The following is a 20,149-nucleotide window of genomic DNA, read 5'->3' on the forward strand; positions in this document are numbered from 1 at the left end:
TTATATCCTATTAACTAATGCAGCATAAGTTTTTAAATGATAACTAACTGCAATAAAAACAGAAACAATCTCATTTATAACACAGTGAAGTTCGATGCTGAATACACAGTAAGGCAGAATCTGCCTTTGCCTTGATTTGCTCCCCCAAGTAATCTATCTGTCGGGTGACAGTATGTACATTTTGTACAACTAAATCTGATTAAATGACACCATTTAAATTGAAAGATTTCATTTCAGTTAGCTTTTTATAGCTTAACAATAAAACAAACAAATAAAAGGTTACATTAAATTTCTCTAAACCATCCCCATCATCTTCACAGATGGGATGGTGGGCCAAATCAAAGGTTACCATGGACCAACTTAGTTTGGGCATCTCTGATTTACAGCATCTGTGCTTAATAAAAGTATTATTAAATAAATAAACAGACACCATGCTTTTGAACAGTAGCATATCTCAGTCGCCTCTATTTTAAGCAAAAATGGTCCAATTATGGTCCAATTTATGCTTTTTACACAGGTTTTTACAGTTCATTAGATCCACTCTATTACAAGTACTTTCATTCACAAAAATGACATTGAGCATTCTATCCTTGCCAAATTGCAGACCTCTTTAGGCACGATTTGCTACCAGACACCAGGCATGTGGAACAAGAACAAAATGTCCCAAAAACGAATTGGAATGATGTGCGAAATGAGCCCTAACAGCAGATGTCTTAGTTTACTGACAACTGAAAGTAGATGTACTTCTAATCCCACATATCATGCGTGATGACCTTTCACTCACAATGTTCACCATTGTTGTAGCAGCTAAACGCAGCCCAGCGCTGAGGCTGTTAGCAGAGCGCACAGTATGACCTTGGCTCATTTCTCCGAGCTCTGGAGAACACATAAAGGGACGATGCTGGAATTTTCTGCAGGCAAACATCTCCACATCTCCTTGGTGACATGATGTTTGCAAAACTTAGTCGTCTCGCTATGGTTACTTGTTGTCACAGGGACAGTTTGTAGATGCAGTCTCAGAAAAGCATGCTGTAGATACACAAAGAGCGGCTTTAAACATTCCGGAACAATCCCTTGAACAACAGCGTCCCGAAGATGACCCAACAAGGAGATTATATCAGCCCACTTACAGAACACAGGCCAAATCTCAAAAGCCAGTGATTAATTAATAACTCTCTGGATATCTTTAGGGACGTCTTTAAAAAGATATGCAATTATAAGGCGGCTCAAGGTTAAAACTAGATCCAAGAGCTCACCCTGTAATTTAGGAAAAGCACTTTATTGTAGCAATCTTGTAGTAACACACACTCAGGGCTTCTGGAGTGAAGAAAATAATTCAAATCTTGATAATAGTTCATGGCACTAGAAGTGAAAAAGCCCTTGACACTAATTTTCAGTGTCTTGCAAGGCAGTGCAGAAGTTCTTTTTCTTTCTTGATTCCGCTTCTCCATAATTGCATGCAATTCATTCGCTTCAAACCAGATTGAACTAGATCAGTGTTAAATATCTGCATACTGTACGCTGGATTGGAACTTCCTTTGCATTTATTTAAATGCTAAATCAATTCATCTATGTATAGACCCATTTAAATAGCAAAGATGGTGTTGTATTATGTAGTGACTCTAGGCAGAAAACAACTTGCATGCTGGGTGTCATGACAACAGAGGAGTGTCTCTAATGCAGCATTTATCTAATGCAAAACACACCGTAAGATAACATTGGCAAAACAAAATGTGTTGCTTTTAATTAGAATTTCACATTGTGGAATGATTAATGTAATACTAAAAGGTATTTCAAGAGAGATTATGTTTGGAAAAAAATATTTAAAAGCTGAAGTGATTTAGGTCCCATTTACACTGCCAGTTAAATGTGACCCAATTCCAAATTTCTCACATGTGACTAGACATGGGACGATTTCAAGGTATACTGCGATTTGGAAAAGTCAAGGTTTTAAAACAAAAATGTTCTGCTATACCGTTCCTAAAGTATGTGTAAGGTTTATTTACGTTTTTTTTAGGACAACAGTACCACCAGCAGAAAAGGTCTTTGAAGATCCCATATTTGTACAGAAATCGGTGTTTTTTAAACGAATAAAGGCAGCAGAATGATTGATTCAATGATTTTTAAAAATTATTTAGCCTGACATCCCAGCAGACACACATCATCATAAGTAAGGCTGCACGATTTTGCAAAAAAAAAGTAATAAATCAGGAATTCATGATTTCATGTTTCATATCATTCGATATCCATAATTATTGAATATTTTTAACGATACATTTAGGAATATTAGTATTATGTATATTTGACGTCCAATAACAACATTGATATTTGCTTGATTTTAGGTTGTGTTAGAAAGTACTGACATTTATTCGTCATGTATGGCAACCAAATCCAATCATAGTGGTAACGTCCAAGCTGTAACATCATTAGACGTTGATATTTAGTTGATTTTAGGTTGGACGTTAGGTTCTGACATTAACTCGATTTTCAATTCCAAAACAAAATGTCCTAATGATGTTGGGGTACAACATCAATCTGACATCATGTTGACATCCTGTGCCTGCTGCCAAAATATTTTAAATGGTTCTCAAGAAATTCATTTGTTCATTAATCATTTTCCTTTAGCTTAGTCTCCATTTAGGAGGTCACCACAGTGGAATGAACCACTGACTATTCCAGCTTATGTTTTACACAGCGGATGCTCTTCCAGCCCCAACCCAGAACTCGGAAACACCCATACACTCATTCACACCCACACTCATAGACTATAGACCATTTAGTTTAATCAATTCACCTAAAGCGCATGTCTTTGGACCAGGGGTGCCCAAAATTTTCTTATAAAGGGCCAAAAACTTGATTGAGGTATATGGGCTGATTATATAGAAAACTGAATATCGCATAGCATTAAATTTGACATTGGTTATTTCCTCTTTTTTTTTTTGCTAAGATTTAAAAATAACTAGAAAATGTTGCTTTTAATCATATTTACTAATGTAGTATCATTTTTTAACATTTTGAAATGAACCTATTATTACAGTAGAAACTGAACCACAATGGAGTTAAGCTGAAAACACTAGTCGACCTATGCCTACCTTTACCTTGATTTGCTCTTAGATATCTTTTGCATTACTTTTACTACTTTTTTGTAGCTCAGAAATAAAACAAAGAAACAAAAGGTTACGTTTAAATCCAGATATCGATCTCTGTAAAAGGTCTTTGCCCCAACTACATCCTCATCATTCTCCCTCTCTTTTTAGATAGGATGGTGGGCCAAATCAAAGGTTATGCAGGCCCTACTTTGGACATCTCTGCTTTAGACTGTGGGGGTAACCGGAGCACCTGGAGGATACTCACGGGGAGAACATGCATTCTCCAACCAGACTCAGACCAGCAACCTTGTTGTGAGGCGACGGTGCAAACCACTGAGCCACCATGCTGCACAATCAATTCTGTATTCAAATTAGATCATGACACCCATTACTGAACACTTTAACATGATGCATGAACACTGATTAAAGTATTGGAGTTTGTATGAAAAGTATGAAAGTGAAAGTATGTCACTGGCAATGTGTTCTGCAAATGCAGACTGTAAATGAAGGTAAAAGGAGTTGCAAATGAATGGTGAATAAAGCTATGTGGCTCTAAACTAAAGCAATCCAATATAATCTTTGAATAAACAGTTTTGCTTTGATGTATTAGGCAAAAGGTTATAAACAAACTAAAACTTGGAATAAGAACTGTTTGCTCTGTATAATGCTCTATGTAGTTTGGCATTTCAATGTTACATTCAAAGCTGGTTCTGCTGAATAAAACTTTGTTAATAATACACAGAATTTTTAAGATGGCAGCACTTGAGATGGGAGTCTTTTGTAGATTCCAATCATAAAAAGCAACTTGGGTTAAAATGTAACATTGGAAAGCTGTATTTGCACAGCTGAAGAAAAAAATAGTGAAAAAAACTCAGGAATAGTTTAATAGTTTTGTGAAGTGCCTAGTTACACTATAAAATGAAGGGTTCCATCCAATCAATTTGTGTTTAGAAAACATGAAGGAATTAAGTTGATTTATAAGTATTTACACATTTAAGTGGATTGAACATAAAACAATTACGTTGTCTCACTAAAAACCTCAAGAATTGCATTTAAGCCAAGTTTAAATAAGTATTTTGAACAAATTGCAAATGTCATTTTTTGAGTGTATTAAGCATATCACTCAACAGTGAATGTCTGAAAAGGCTAAATAATTCATCATAGCCTAAGCCTGCTTACTAATTGGTGGAACAATCCATAGGTCTTCATAGTTACATTAATCAATAAACAAAATAGATGTTTGTTGCAGACCTAACCTAACTTTAACTCTGAACACTATGCAATTAATGTCTTTGCAAATAAAAAATACAATGCCAGAGATGCCAACAAAGGACCTTTATATCAATGCAGAAGTTGAAAGAACAATCAATGTGCAACTTCAAAAATTACATATCATTTTGAAGAACAAAACCTATCAGGCCTGACCACCAACGATAGGATCAGACCCACAAATAAAGAAAGCAGAAGAGCAAATATAAACATAAAACTAGTTGGCCACACAAATGGCGAGTTCAGACACTTTGAGAAAACAACTTGAGCTTGTCTTTGACATTGACATTATTGATTGAGAGTCTCCTAGCTCTGCAGTGAATGGAAATTTCCAAATGGTTATATTTAAGCCATGGATGTACACTTGCAGTAAAATGCCAGTCTAAGAGTGTGGTGGTCCCTGACAACAGTGAATGCAGCTCTATTCATTAAGATGGAAACAAGAACAACGGCAAATACAGCTAATCAACCACTGACTGACAACATTCTGAAGGGATCCAGAGAAAGAGCAACAGGGGTCAAAATACAAATGAACTACTTAAGAGTAAACATCTTTATCAAGCCTACATCAATCTTTGCTCATGATGCAAAAGAAAATGCAGAATAAATTTTTCAGTATATAGAAGTGAATCTGTGTAGATTAATTAACTCTGTAAATTACTAAACTGGTACTCTTCACACTAGAAATGCATTTGGTTTTTATCGTTAGGATAATATTGATACATCTACAGAGTAACTCTGTGATGTTGATAATGCAAAATGACCTATTAGGGCTGCACGATATTGGAAAAATCTAACATTGCGATATTATTTTATTCTGTGATATACTGCTATAGGAATAAAATTTCACTAGATGACTTTTTAATATCTATTTTTGGAAAGAATTTATAAGTTTTGATTGATTGGGATCTTTTAGGGAGTACATATTCTCAAAATATAAGAAACAATTGTAGAAAAAAATATTACTGCGTAGTCTTCATTTTATAAACAATTAAAATAAAATAAAAAACAATAAAATAATTTTTTCTTAATTTGGAAAAGTTAAAAACTTTACAGTTTTCTATGCCTAAATGCTTTTAAAACCCTCACAGAGTCAAAGGCTTCAAATAATACTTGGAAATTAATAAACTATAATCTAGACTCAATATTGTGTATACTCGTGATGTGACTATTGCAAGATAACACATTGCGATATCAATGGTAAAATGACATTTTATGCAGCCCTATGACCTATAAATGCTGCACATCAAGTCGTCCAAATTCAACAACATTTTTTGGTCACAACTGTTAAACGCATAAGCCCAGAACATTTTCACATTCTGCAACATATCAATCAGAAGAGCCAAATATTAGGCTTTACTTCTCTAACAACCATTTGTTTTTGGTACTTTGTTGAACAAGTTGGTACTTTGTAGTTTGTACTAATTTAATAAACTTAATCATTTTTAAAAAGTGTAAAAATTAGTTTTTAAAAATTCAGTATAGATCCCAGACAGCGATTATAGCAATCTATACAGGTGATATAAGACTGACCCAGAGTTTTAAAATAATCCAATAAATTACATTGAGGGCATTAAGCATTTTCCCTTTGAAAAACATTTTAAAGAAAATGGCTCAATGCATTAGGGTGCTGGTATATCAGCTGATTTGCTTTTAAAGGATGTAGTGCCTACAATTTATCTGAAAGATTCAAATATCTTTTAAATATATGAGTCTTGTTTGTTTTGATATTGGTGGCCATTGACAACTTCAGTTCATTTGTGCTTAACATCAGCTCATCGTCCTCTCATATGGAGAGGTGTTTTTTCACTGTGGTTTTGTTGGTTTTCTTAGTAACAAGCAGACCCTGTTCAGGTGAGCATTTGTTAAACCCTGCAGTGTCAGTTTTCATACATCACAGATTGATAATGGTGGGCTGCAATGTCAAGCAATGATAGATTATATGGAAAGATTATATGCACCAGAGTTGGTTCGAACACAAACTCAGATTTTGTTGTTACAATGGAAACAGCTTCAAATACTCTATTTCAGTCATACAGACAACAGTAGAGCTGCACGATTCTGGTTAAAAAGAGAATCACAATTATATCTTTTGCTTAAAAGCAAGAACACGATTTTGACATGATTCTGTAGATATAAAACAAATGTTAATATGAGTAGGCTATTATTATCGTTAATTCTCAAACATGGTAAAACAATAATAATATTAGACCTATGTGTAGGTCTACTGTTGGTTAAATGCTAAATTGTATACACTTGGAACGGTGGACTTGAGTAGACTTTAAATTTGACCTGGTTGTTAATGCCAATAAAGTAATTACATCAGAATACAACTATTAATAATTTTAATAGAAGTTGAATTATTATGTTTGAAACAGATGCTTGCCATTTGTCATTGACACCATTATAAGACATTTTTTTTCGGCTTTGGATAGGCTAGAGTAGTTATACTGACCCAGTAATCATTTATTTTCATGCACACTACTTTGTGTTCCCTATGAAAGAAAAACATATCAAATGCTTGTCATAATCATAAAAATGCGATGTGATCATAAATAATGTGTTCGCTTTCGGCTGCCATCACTTAGAGAAAAAAAAAACACATGGTAATCATACTGCACGCACAGCTCCTAAAAGATTGATCTGTGCGACAAACTGAAGGTTATTTACGTTATAACCTGTTATTCACAGCCTATGCAGGTTCTTTTCACTAGACATCATTGGTGTGCATGCGCATCCACCCGGTAATAATCGGTGCGTCAGCTCACTTGTGATTTTGGGGCCGCACATACATCAGGACAGAAATGACATTTTTGAGTGATTTATACCTTATAAATACAGTATGTGACTCTCAACCACCATTTGGTGGTGTCTAAGTTGCTGAAAAACAATGTGAAGACCTGTGTGACCGCCTTTATGCTTCTCTCCTCACCTTAAAAATATAATTGGCTGAGAAATAGAGATGCTGGATTAAGTTTGTGTTGGGGGTCGAATAGAGATCACAATATTTTTTCCGATTAATCATGCAGCCCTAGACAACAGTCAGCAGAAGCTTGAGGCTTGGCTAAGTGCTGTATCTAGCGTGCTGGTTTACAATCTCAAGAAAGGATTGCTATTATCCATTCATGGTTCAGCTTTAAATAGGGGTAAGGTGAGCAAAAAGTAACCAACTTCGTTATAGACTTTTCGTTAAGACCCTAAAGAATCATATCAATTTGTCTAAATCGAGCATTCAATGTCTCCTTTAAGAGTCCATGGTGGGATCTTTATTATTGTGATTAATATAATTCATGGCATGCAATGTTGGGCTACAATTCTTTTAAAACTAGCTGTTGTGGTGAGTAGCTTGTTTCTTAGTTTCTTTCTATACATGCCAAAATAAGTAGTACCACTTAGCCAAATATTCGGATGACGATGTGGGCTGAAATTATGAAAGAAATCTTAATATTTACATATGAATAGACCAATAATTGACCTGAATCCTACTAAACATTTGTATGTATTGACCTTATTCTTTGCGTACAAGTGGGGACAGCCATTTGAATCCCTTTGGCTTGAGACTTCCTGTCTCTTTCAGCTCCATTCATTTTTTAAACGTTAAGAACAGCTCGTTATGCTGCTTGATGTAGCAAACTGATATTTATTTACATCTTAAATTAAGAATTTAGATAACTTTCTACTGTTTATTATTCCTAGTCTATTCTCCCATAGGCAACCTAATTGGAAGTTCTAAAACAATCGCAAAAATAAGCACACTTCCGCATTTTAGAATAAGGCCAATATGTGGCACTAGTTTTCAAATCTCTCAGTTTGTTATGTTTGTTTTTCTTCTTCTGAAATATTTGTTATAAATATCTGTGGCTTGGTACAAATGGAAACCTGACAGATCTGTACTGCAGTTCAATGGCTGTTCTGCCCTGCAGGCCTCTGCGCCAGTTACATGACTGAAAACTTTGCACTGGCAAAATTGATTTGCCACATTATAAAAAGGTCCTGTTCACACATGATCTCTAAATACAATTTGACAGTACATTTACAGAAAAGACTGTGTGAAAACCCATAATGGAGATGCATTGCCAAGCCAAAACATGATGCATAACCAGGAACTTTACATCTTGTGAACAAACATCAGTTTTACAATATAGTTTACATACTGACCCGAGGCGAAGAAGAAACTATATCCAAGGCTACATTTACAACTAGCATAGTTGTTTCCATTTTCTGTATGCATGACATGATGCATAAAATCACAGGGAATGGTGTACAAATAAAACTAAACCCATTTTAAGCGTTTATTTAGAAAACAAGCCACCTATCCAAATATCCCAACCTATACATACCTGCTATATTGACTCCATTAACTGAATCGTTTAAACCTAAAGATTTTTTAAGGATTTTTGCTTATGAATAGTGAACCTGGCAACAATTCTAAACTTGAAAAGTTGTATTTTTTTAATGATGGATAGTTAAATTAACAAATGAAATATTTCTTTGAACAACAAGAGCGAATACCAAACAAGGTGATGATGGCAGAACTTTAAAATGATTAGTGTCATTGTGTCGCAATTCTGAAAACAAGTTAAATCTCACATACATTCATTAATTTTTCTTTGGCTTAGTCCCTGACTATCAGGGGTCACCACAGTGGAAAGAAACACCAATAATTCCATCATATGTTTTATGCAGCGGTAGGTTTGTCACGATACAGGTATTTCATCAATTTCCCTGTAACATTTGAGCGTGTTCTTAAACAGTGCTGATTTGCCACTGTGTTCACATGCTCAACAGAAATGACTGTGATAAGCCATGAAGGCCTAGGTATCTGAGGTTACCAAGTGTATAGCTCAAAGGCACTCAAATGTTAGCGGGAAATGGGCGTTTTTAAAATTTTAGCATTGACTGGTACCGAATTCCAGTAATGTGACAACAATATGCAGCGGATGGCCTTCCAGCTGCAATCCAGTACTGGGTAACACCCATACACACACACACACACACACACACTTAGTTTATTCAGTTCACCTATACTGCATGTCTATGGACTATGGGGAAAACCGGAGGACCTGAGGAAATCCACATGGGCATGGAATGAACGTGAAAACTCATTCACCCACACAAAATGATAATTTAGGGAATTAATTCCTTCATTTAACTGTGACTATTGAAACTATGGTGTGTATAGAGTAAGTCTCAGTGACATTATGGTCTTTTGAAATGACGTAGGTGCCTTGTTCATTCTAGGTCTAAGAGATGTTTAGTTCCTAGTTTCATGATCAGGGACTGACCAACACAAAAAGAATACGAGTTTTGTTTAGATTTGTTTTACGCAAATGTTTGTCACAGGGATTTTCCTGTGTAAAAGCTCTCTGTTGTGTAAACTTGAAAGTATTAAGTAACACTGATCAGGATGATAAATGGTTTCAGCACACCGCTGCATCATAATGACCCATAGTCACCACGACCAGATGACTATTATGTAACAAACTAATCTAAGGTCCATTTGACAAAAATAGGACGCAAGCCTCAGGCTAATTTACAAAATGCAAATACTTCATGATGATGACTTGCTGATGTAATGGTGTATCTTCAATAGTTTTCCCATTCCCACCAGAAGGAACAGAGCTGTTTTCAGCTTGAATCTATTTTGAGTTGTGCAAGATTTCTTTCTTTACGATTCCCACCCAAGGAAATAAAACATTTCCTTAGTGAAGCCATGAGGAAGGAAACTCACACTTTCACTTTTGTTATCTGAAAAAAAAATTCAAAGCAGCTCATGACAAGACAGTGTTCCCCATAGCAATAATCATTCATTTGAATGTTCAAGGTCTGATTTCAAACATGATGATTTAACCTGTGCAGTAAACTACAGTTCATTATTACAGAAAACCAATGCACATCATTACAAATGAAAGCAGTTAACCGTAATCTAGCTCACAACCCATATGGTGCTCCAACTGTTTTCATGACAGACGGCTGGATGAATCTAAAGAGAGTCTGTCACTTATACATGAGCCAAGCAGCAACTATGAAAGCTCCTCAAGGACAGCTGGGTTTAGCTATAATCTGAACAGGACATGTTCAGCAGATTTTAAAGGCCAGGTCATTGCATCTACTATGGGTGTAGTGAGTAAAAACCCAACAATTTCCAATGGCAACAAGTTATCCTTGTGCCCATTTTCTGTTGTGGGAAGACAAGAGAAGCCTGGTTTCATGCTGGTGTGAATGCAAGAGTTTGTCTAGTCTTTCAGACATCCTGGCTATGGCTCGTCGGGAGATCTGACGTGTTTGGTTTTGCTTGGCCTTGCTGCACTACAAAACATGCAGTTATCACAACAACCTATAGCAACAGGACAGACAACCGCCAATGACTCTGCACCCTATCTCTCACGTACACCAGGAAAATCTGTTTGTTTTACAAGGTCACAAATTAACACTGTGAACTTTGAGGATTAGAACATCCTCCTTTTTTCCATACAATTTTACTATTGGCTGAGGATTTGTAACTGTTTTTTTTTTCTTTAAATCCACAATTTCTAGCTGGAAACATATAGAATAATAAACCACAAAATCTAAAAATGTCCATGAATGTTCTTGACTTTTCATAACTTTTTCAGGCTGTATTTGTAACAAATGAGTATGTTGTAAAACACCACAACTGAAAAGTGCCGGGGGAAGGAAAATAACAGGTGTTTACACAATGCACAGGGATTATATTATATATAGGATAAAAAAAAACTTTCCTACACTGGAAAAAATGGTGGGAGGGTTGCACACAATCCCTTCGATTTGGTTAACTTAATGTTTTTTTTTTCATTTTAAGTTTATTGAACATAAAAAATTAAGTTGTCCTCCCCCCCCCCCAAAAAAAAACTCAAGAATTTTGTTGAGCTCATTTTAAATATAGTTTGAACAAGCATCAAAAATGTTTTTGAGGGTACACAAACACTTACAGTGTATACATCCAATTGTTTTAAATGCTTATTGTTTCTATTTTTGAAATGAAATATAAACTATACTTTACACTTTTATATTACTCCAATAAACCAAGGTCGAGATCCGCTTTAAATAATTAATCCATTACCAATCCCCCACAGCTGCTGTTCCAGAAACAGCTCTATACAAGATTCAAGTTTCACATCCCAATTACACGAAACTTTAGCTATTTTAAGAAGCTGACGGCTGAGAGGACTCTTTTTTTTTATATGTCAAAATATGCGTTTATATTTTAAAACAAGGCATAACGTTAAATGTTCATTTTTACACACAGGAAGTGATTGTTGTACCTTAAGCTGTCAACAATCGCTTAGGTTATGGGAGCATCTTTCTCTTTCCAGCAAAATAAATAAATAATATACTGTACAAAGAATTAAATAAAAACGTTTAAAATATATATATATATATTAAAAAATCCAATAAAACTCGTGATTTGAGGTTAATACCTGACAACAGAAGAGTAACCAATAAAAAACAAGCCCCGTTTTTAAATCTCACAAATAAAAAAAAACGTCTTTCGGAGCTACCGTTAGCCTAATAACATTAGCTTAGCACTGTCAACATCTATTCCTGCTGCCGCACACATCAGTCAAGGCACAAAAACAGCTTTGAATCCACTATACATGCATTCTTAACTAATTAAAATTAAGGACGAAATTAAGTACATATGTAAAGACGGAAATGCAAGCGTCACACAACAACAAAAGAAAGTAAAAATCGATAACTTGATGCAAATCCAGGATGAGTCGCTTAGACGATGCCTCAGCTGGCTAATGAGACTGCTAGCATCCGCTAAAGTCACTCCATAGAAATCATCCGCACTTACCAGGTCAAAGCAGACGACAAGCGACACCAAACCGAATAATTTCGCCACTCCTTGGTCCAAAGGAGACGGTAAAAGGGTGATAAAGACGGAGACTAGCTACAGTGTTGGACAGGCATGGCCAGTTTCAATGCGAGTAGTTGGTTCGGTGGAATGGAGACAGTGTAAGTTACACACCCACAGCGATGCCAAAGACACACTGACCCCGCCTCTCTCGCAGCATTCTTCTCGACACACTTTCTTTTTTCCAGAATATTCCACTGACTTGTTTATATTCATGTGATTGAGTAGACATGGAAAAGGTGAATTGCACAAATCGATCATGTATTTAACATTTAACTACAAGGTAAATGTTATTTTGCAGCCATTGTTATCCATGTCATGCATTCAAATTTATTTTTGTCAAATTACTTCCAAATCAACTAATATTTACACTGTAAAGATAATAGAAGCAATCAAGGGACAGACATTTTTTAAAAAGTTTAAATCAATGTAATGCATTAACTTTGCACAATGACTTTGCATAATTTTAACGAAATGTTGGAATAATGCACTGAAACTTTTTATCATGAAAGAAAATTTCCAGTAGTATTGATTTAAAAAAAAAAAAAAAAAAAAAATATATATATATATATATATATATATATATATATATATATATATATATATATATATATATATATATATATATATATATATATAATGAAAGTAAACTGCCAGTAGTGGTTTAATGGGTGTATCTTTAAATTAATTGATTTGTTCAGATGGCTGATTCATTTAAGAATGAGGCAAAGGTATGTCTTTAAGAAGACTGTCCTGTGACCTAGTATGTGCATTTTTGCTTTGTTTTGACATTTTCAGAGTCTCCTTTACACACACTAACTGCGCTAGAGCGATGCAATTTTAAATTTTCCCAAGTTTAATGTTTATATGCTACTTATTTGGTCAGACAGACAAGTAAAACCCACAAAATTTGTTTTGTAATTTAGACTGTGGTTACTCTCTGTCAACACCAAATATAAACCTTAAATACACCATCCTAGTAGATGCATGTGATGAAATTCAAACACACACAGTTTGTGTACTTTTGGTTTGCATTATCTTCTAATAATTCATTAGTTATTTTTTATTTATAAGTAGGCCCACACCCAATCTGCACACACAGAAATCTGCAGATTTTATGCATTTACTTGAGTAAAGGTGTGTAAATTTGTGTATATTTGTTTAGTTTTTATATCCATTTCACTAATATTATTGTGATCTATTAAAAGAAATAATAAAATGTTCATATGATTCACATGAATACTGTTTGTAGAGTAATATTTTCTGTCTTTTAGTAGATATATTATATGTGAGATTTGTTTTGTTTACCAAATAAGTGGATCTAATTGGATTTGCATTGTAAACATTAAATAAAATTTTTATATATTTCATTCTAATATTTTCATATATTATTTTTTTTGTTACGATACTATTTAGTTACTTAGAAAATTATCTGCACAAATAGCAAAAATGTCCGCACATTCTGTTTGGCCCTTCTTATAAGTAATAACATGATGATATAATGCTAGAAAATATGGCTGAAGTCCGGTTACAAGCATTGAAAATAATATTGCATTACATGTTTAAAGCATAGCACATTTGTTTTCAGTAGTTGTCAGCAGTAGTTATATTTTCATCATTATTTACTGCAAGTTATTATTGGAAAAGTCAGCATTAATTACAAAAACGGATGCACAAATTAAATTATAATATGTTTATTTTCAACATTGCCTAAACTCTGCCCTGATAACACTGTTATATTATATGAAACTGTAGTGCCACTCAGTGTTTGATTTCATAAATGCAACATAAAACAGACAAGTTTTCATATTTGTTCATACTGCAGTTAACATATCTCATAGTGAATTGTTATTTTTGAAAAGGAATTCACTGTTGTTGAATTTTCAGTTCTGACTTTTCAGGTGTTAACATCATACTTTTATAATTCACTAATTATATACACTCACCAGCCACTTTATTAGGTACACCTTACTAGGTTGGACCGCCTTTTGCTTTTAGAACTGATTTAGTCCTCCATGGCATAGATTTAACAAGGTACTGGAAATATTCCTCAGAGATTTTGGAACATATTGGCATGATAGCATCACGCAATTGCTGCAGATTTATCAGCTGCACATCCATGTTGCGAATCTCCCATTTCACCACATCACAAAGGTGCTTTATTGGATTGTGGTCTGGTGACTGTGGAGGCAATTTGAGTACAGTTAATTCATTTTCATGTTTAAGAAACCAGTGTGAGATGATTTGTGCTTTAACATGGCGCGTTATCCTGCTGAAAGTAGCCATCAGAAGGTGGGTACACTGTGGGCATAAAGGGATGGACATGGTCAACACTCAGCAACAATACTTAGGTAGGCTGTGGCGCTGACATGATGCCTAATTGGTATTAATGGGCCCAAAGTATGCCAAGAAAATATCCCCCACACCATCACACCACTACCACCAGCCTGGATTGTTGATACAAGGCAGGATGTATCCATTCTTTTATGTTGTTAACGCCTAATTCTGACCCTACCATCTGAATGTCGCAGTAGAAATGGAGACTCATCAGACCAGGCAAAGTTTTACCAATCTTCTATAATCCTAAAATCTTAAATTCTTTAAAATCTAAAATCTAATTTAAAATCTATAATTTTGGTGAGGCTGTGCGAATTGTAGCTTCAGTTTCCTGTTCTTAGCTGACAGGAGTGACACTCGATGTGGTCTTTTGCTGCTGTTGCCCAACCGCCTCAAGGTTGGATGTATTGTGCATTCAGAGATGTTCTTCTGCATACCTCGGTTGTAATGAGTGGTTATTTGAGGTGCTGTTGCCTTTCTATCAGTTGGAACCAGTCTGGCCATTCTCCTTTGACCTCTGGCATCAACAAGGCATTTGCGCCCACAAAATTACCACTCACTAGATATTTTCTTTTTAGGACCATTCTCTGTATACCCAAGTGATGGCTGTGCATGAAAATTCCAGTAGATCATCAGTTTCTAAAATACTCAGATCAGCCTGTCTGGCACCAACAACCAGGCCATGTTCAAAGTCACTTAAATCCTCTTTCTTCCCCAGTCTGATTCTCAGTTTGAACTGCAGCAGATCAACTTGACCACGTCTACCTGCCTAAATGCAGTAAGTTGCAGCCATGTGATTGGCTGATAAGAAACTTGTGTTAACACGCTGTTGGACAAGTGTACCTATTAAAGTGTCCGGTGAGTGTAAATTCAGTGGTGATTATTTAAATGTGAATTGTGATATCAGTTTATGCTAACTTAAACAAGTTTTTAAGCATTGTTTGGTCTTATGTTACTGTTTTATGCTTTTAAATACATTGAGACTTATTTCTGTACCTTCTTTATTTACATTTAGTGGAGATGTAAGCAAAATAATCTTATTTCAAAACAAAAACAAGATTATAAGGACTTGCTTAATTTTTACTTATTTATACACACTCATACACTATACAGACAATTTAGCCTACCTAGTTCACCTGTACCACAAGTCTTTGGACGGTGGGGGACCCCCCACTGTTTTATATATTTAACATTTAAACAAACATGATAATTAAGCTTTTGCAAATGTTTTATTGAAGAATGGCATCTCTTCATGTCTGTTGTGAGTCACTTCGAATTGTTGGGGAATTCATTGTGTCTTAATGAATTTCTGATGTAAGTATTACTCTCATTTATATGCTTATTTGAGTGATTTTAGTATTATTATTATTATTATTATTATTATCTATTGTATTATTACCCATACCTGCTGCATTTTTATCAGGTATGTGTGCTTTGGTAAATGAAAAAGTCATTCTGTGTAAATGCAGTCAGAGATGAGAAGATAAATTAGAACAGCAGCATTAATGTCACTATGAGGGTAGATTTAAGGATGCAAGGCAATAAGGACACCTGCGTTCTGTTCTGTAACTCATAATAAGGCACCTGCATGTGTGCCCACTCTCATTTGTACTGACATCTAAAAAATTATGAGTACCTTCAGCTGAACTTACAGTTGACAGCTCAGTGAACAGTGAATAATATATACTGTTGAGCATTTCTTTTTGGCTGAGTCATCACTTTTTTAAACAGGAAGGAAATACCTTAACTAGACATGGGTAAGACCCCTGAAAGACCCTGAGATTCTATTGGTGGAGGGCATCTGAGAGATTTTAGATCCCATTTGCGGAGAAGCTGATGGAGGTGTGTAATGTTTAAATTTGTGTGGAGTATTAAGACAACAAAATGTATTTAAACTGTGTGCAAGCCTGTGTTCGGCAGACACTCGAATGACCTGTCTCTGTTGTTACTGATGCTGTAACAATAAACTGCTTTGCCCAAAGACTTCGGAGATCTCAGACTTTGTCATTTTTTTTGAAAAGTTTGATTTAGACTTAGAATATTTTGCAGACCAGAATCTTTTTTCCACAACAGAATCCCAAGGTGTTTTTAAAACCCAGAGGAGACAAAAAGAGACCAATTTTAACTGCTCACTATCCTAAACTTACACATAAATAGATGTATTTTGCTACCTTTGAATAAATAAAGGCAGTTTTATTTTATTTATTTGATATTTGGATTTAATTTGATTTACTGTCTGTTTAACAGGCTGACATATTGCAAGTGGTTAGAACTTTACATGTGTGTGTAATACATGTGAATACACTCATTTTCAAATCAATGGCTTTTAAATAATGAAAAAAGAAAATGTAAAGCTCATTTCATAATTTGTCAAACCTATCATCATAAATAAAATGTTATTGAGATTAATTTATTATTTTATGCAAGGTGATGGAACCTTTTCAAGCAAGTTGGAATTCTTTCTGACCCACAAATATCTTTCTTCCCTTAATGTTTAAAAAACTGATTAATACACAAATAAGCATTAAAAAAAAGAATAACACACAGAGAATAATTTTAAAGTGACAACATTTATTGACACAAAAAAACAAGAATAATCCTAAAAATAGGTTGCAGAGTGGAACCTTGAAGGCAGAGGAGGGCTTCTTTTTACTGACCGAGCCCTCTTCATCTTGACATCCTCAACATCAAATGGAAAAAACATGAAGTTTGAAGGAAGAGCAGGTTGCTCAGGAACATGAGCTGCTTTCAGAGCAGGCAATTTTGTAAACACGGGAACATGCAGAGGCACATGTTTTCCCATCTTCACTCCACTTGTAAGACGTGGCAGGCTGGGTAAGGAAAGGTGAGACTTAACTTTCCAATCAGACCCACATGAAGGGTCAGTGCCAGTCCTCTCTGCCTTATTCACTAAAGGAGGAAACCTCGACGTTTGATGTTCTGGTGCTTCGACAATGAACTTCTGTCCACCCAAAAGCTTGACAGGAGCACAGCGTGGCCTCAAAACAGGCAAGTGTTTGGAAACAGCTGCAGGATGCTGGGATTTGCCTACTCTTACTGCCAGATAGGATGATGAACACTCAACACTGACATTCAGGTCAGACTCATATGGAGGATCTTTCAGTGAAACTTTCACCTGATTCTCACAAGACCCCATGCCCAGCCATTCTGAGGGTTCATCTGTGAAGCACTGCTGGTTGACAGGCTTCACAGGAACATGGTTTGGCTTCAGAATGGGCAGTTTTGAGCGTGGAGCATCAGGATGCTGCTGGAAAAGCCTACGTTTATCCATCCTCACTGGTCTGCTCCCAGAAGGAGGCAGAAGAGATGAGGAACAGCAAACGCTGGCATTCAGATCAGACTTACACAGATAGCTGAAGTCTTTCAGTGACACTTTCATCTGATGCTCTGGAGGTCTATCATTGAATTTCTCTCCACTGACAGGCTTCACAGGAGCACACTTTGACTTCAGAACTGGCAGTTTTGAGCGTCCAGCAACAGAATGCTTGCGGACAGGTGTACGCTTGTCCATCCTCACTGGTTGGCTGCCTGAAAGGGCAACAAAAATGAGCAAGGGGCAACACTGACAGTAAGGTCAGACTCACATGAAGGGTTGATATTTTTCACTGTACCTTTCTTCATATGATTCGACCCCACGCCCAGCCATTCTGAGGGTTCATCTGTGAAACTCTGCTGGTTGACAGGCTTCACAGGAACACACTTTGACTTTAGAACAGGCAGTTTTGAGCGTGGAGCATCAGGATGCTGACGGAGAAGTGTATGTTTATCTGTTCTCACTTCTCGACTCTCAGAATGGGGCAGCAGAAGAGACGAGGAATGTTCAATGCTGGCATTCAGGTCACGTTCACATGAAAGATAGTTAATGTCTTCCAGGGAAACTTCCATCATATGTTTAAGAGACATCACTCCTCGACGTTTTGGAAGCCCATGACCATCAATGAACTTCTGCTTTTCAGCAGGTTTCACAGGAACATGGCACAGCTTCAGAACAGTCAAGTTTGAGCATACAACCTCAGGATGCTGATGGAGAGGTGCACTTGTGTCCATCCTCACTGCACTGCTCCAGGAATGGGGCAGATCAGACGAGGGACACTCAGTATCGGCGTTCAGATCAGACTCGGGTAAAAAGAAGCTGACACTTTTCACTGAAACTTTCATCTGACGCTTAGGAGAGCTCACGTCTCGATGTTCTGGAGATCGTGGCACGCATTGACTGTTAGACCACATGTTGAAAAAGAAGTGGTGTGAAGATTATATCACAACAACAACGACGACAACAAGGATTCAATAAGCGATTAGTAGCGACTGCCAAATGCTCTGTAACTCTGTTCACCGTGGAATGGCTTCTATGATGTCAACATTCTTTTATAACGTTCTCGTGCCTTCAAACCTGTGACGTTCTTTCAGGCATCATTTAAATCTCGTAGAATAGCCCATATTCACTTATATAGGCCTTTTATTTACATATTACATTTGTTTTGTTATGTTTAAATTCATCAAATCGGTTCTCAATTTACTCTGAGCGCATTTTTTAAACGACAGATTTAACGCTATCAGATTTGGGGCATATTTTAATATAGCAGGTCTACTGCATAAATGAAAGTATGGCTCCCTCTAGAGGTGAAAATCATATTTTAGGCCATTATTGAATAAAAATCAGTTATTCCTCTCCCTTCAAGTATTATGGAGGACGAAACCTACAAAAACAATAAATAAATACGCAAACATATAAATAAATGACTAAATAAATCCAAAAATTCCTGGGCGGGGATGAGGGTACACTTATGTAATTATTTACTTGCTCGCACTATTAATTATTTGTATGTATGTATATATATATATATATATATATATATATATATATATATATATATATATATGTATTTAATATGCATTTATTTGTTTATTTGCATATTTATTAATTATTTTATTTATGCAGGAATTTCTTTACTCATTTATTTATATATTTTCATATTTTTAAAATTGTTTTTGCAAGTTTCGTCCTCCATAAGTATGTAGTTTTGTTCAATTCAATAATTGCTTTATTGGCATGACAAAAGTGACAAATGTTAAGTTTACTTTAAAAAGCAGGCCCGAAGCCAGGGTGGGTTCAGGTGGTTCGAAAGACCCCCTGTGACATGACAAAGTCCAGAATTTGGTCTATACATGAACTGATTTGTTCCATTTTTGACTACTAAGCCATCATAAATTGCCTGAAAAGAACACACACACACACACACACACACACACACACAAACACATATAGATTAATTAATTAATCTATGCAGGGTGATGGAACCTTTTAAAGCATGTTGAATGACTGTTTTGCTTGTTTTATCTACTGTATGATTGAATAGCAATAGTGTAATTACACTTTTGTGTTCTTAATCTTTATGTCAAGATTTTTATATAAACTCATTAACTCTATAAAATTGTTTTTTAATAGAATTATACTGCTATTTATTTATTTATTATATATAATTATATTTAATTTCTATTCTATTGTTGGGTTCCTATTTGGTGCCATTTTGAATTATATCTGACATTTTTGTCA

General features: G+C 35.5%; 3 protein-coding genes across 6 annotated transcripts in view; 1 reads left to right on the forward strand and 2 right to left on the reverse strand.

The window, feature by feature from the left end:
• klhl3 (kelch-like family member 3) overlaps positions 1-3,648 on the forward strand; it is a 98,975-nt gene extending 95,327 nt beyond the window's left edge. Inside the window, exon 16 of the transcript XR_015506871.1 lies at positions 3,258-3,648. The gene's annotated coding sequence lies outside the window, so the exon portion shown is untranslated. The remainder of the gene's footprint in view (positions 1-3,257) is intronic.
• Positions 1-12,372, reverse strand: part of fam13b (family with sequence similarity 13 member B) — a 74,827-nt gene extending 62,455 nt beyond the window's left edge. For 3 of the 4 annotated variants that reach the window (XM_087280758.1, XM_087280756.1, XM_087280757.1), the window contains exon 1: positions 12,178-12,338. The gene's annotated coding sequence lies outside the window, so the exon portion shown is untranslated. Of the gene's footprint in view, positions 1-12,177 lie in introns of all 4 variants that reach the window. The other variant, NM_001328042.1, reaches the window with a different exon arrangement.
• A 4,753-nt stretch (positions 12,373-17,125) lies between these two features.
• LOC110438987 (uncharacterized) lies at positions 17,126-19,261 on the reverse strand. The gene is made up of 2 exons (XM_087281454.1): positions 18,207-19,261; positions 17,126-18,123 (listed from the first exon to the last, which is right to left on the reverse strand). The coding sequence occupies exons 1-2, from the start codon at positions 18,820-18,822 to the stop codon at positions 17,174-17,176; spliced, it is 1,566 nt and encodes a 521-aa protein (XP_087137580.1). The 5' UTR covers positions 18,823-19,261; the 3' UTR covers positions 17,126-17,173.
• Positions 19,262-20,149: the final 888 nt, after the last annotated feature.

Source organism: Danio rerio, chromosome 14 (genome assembly GCF_052040795.2).
Source record: "Danio rerio strain M-AB ecotype USA chromosome 14, GRCz13ab, whole genome shotgun sequence".
Taxonomy (NCBI): Eukaryota; Metazoa; Chordata; class Actinopteri; order Cypriniformes; family Danionidae; genus Danio; species Danio rerio.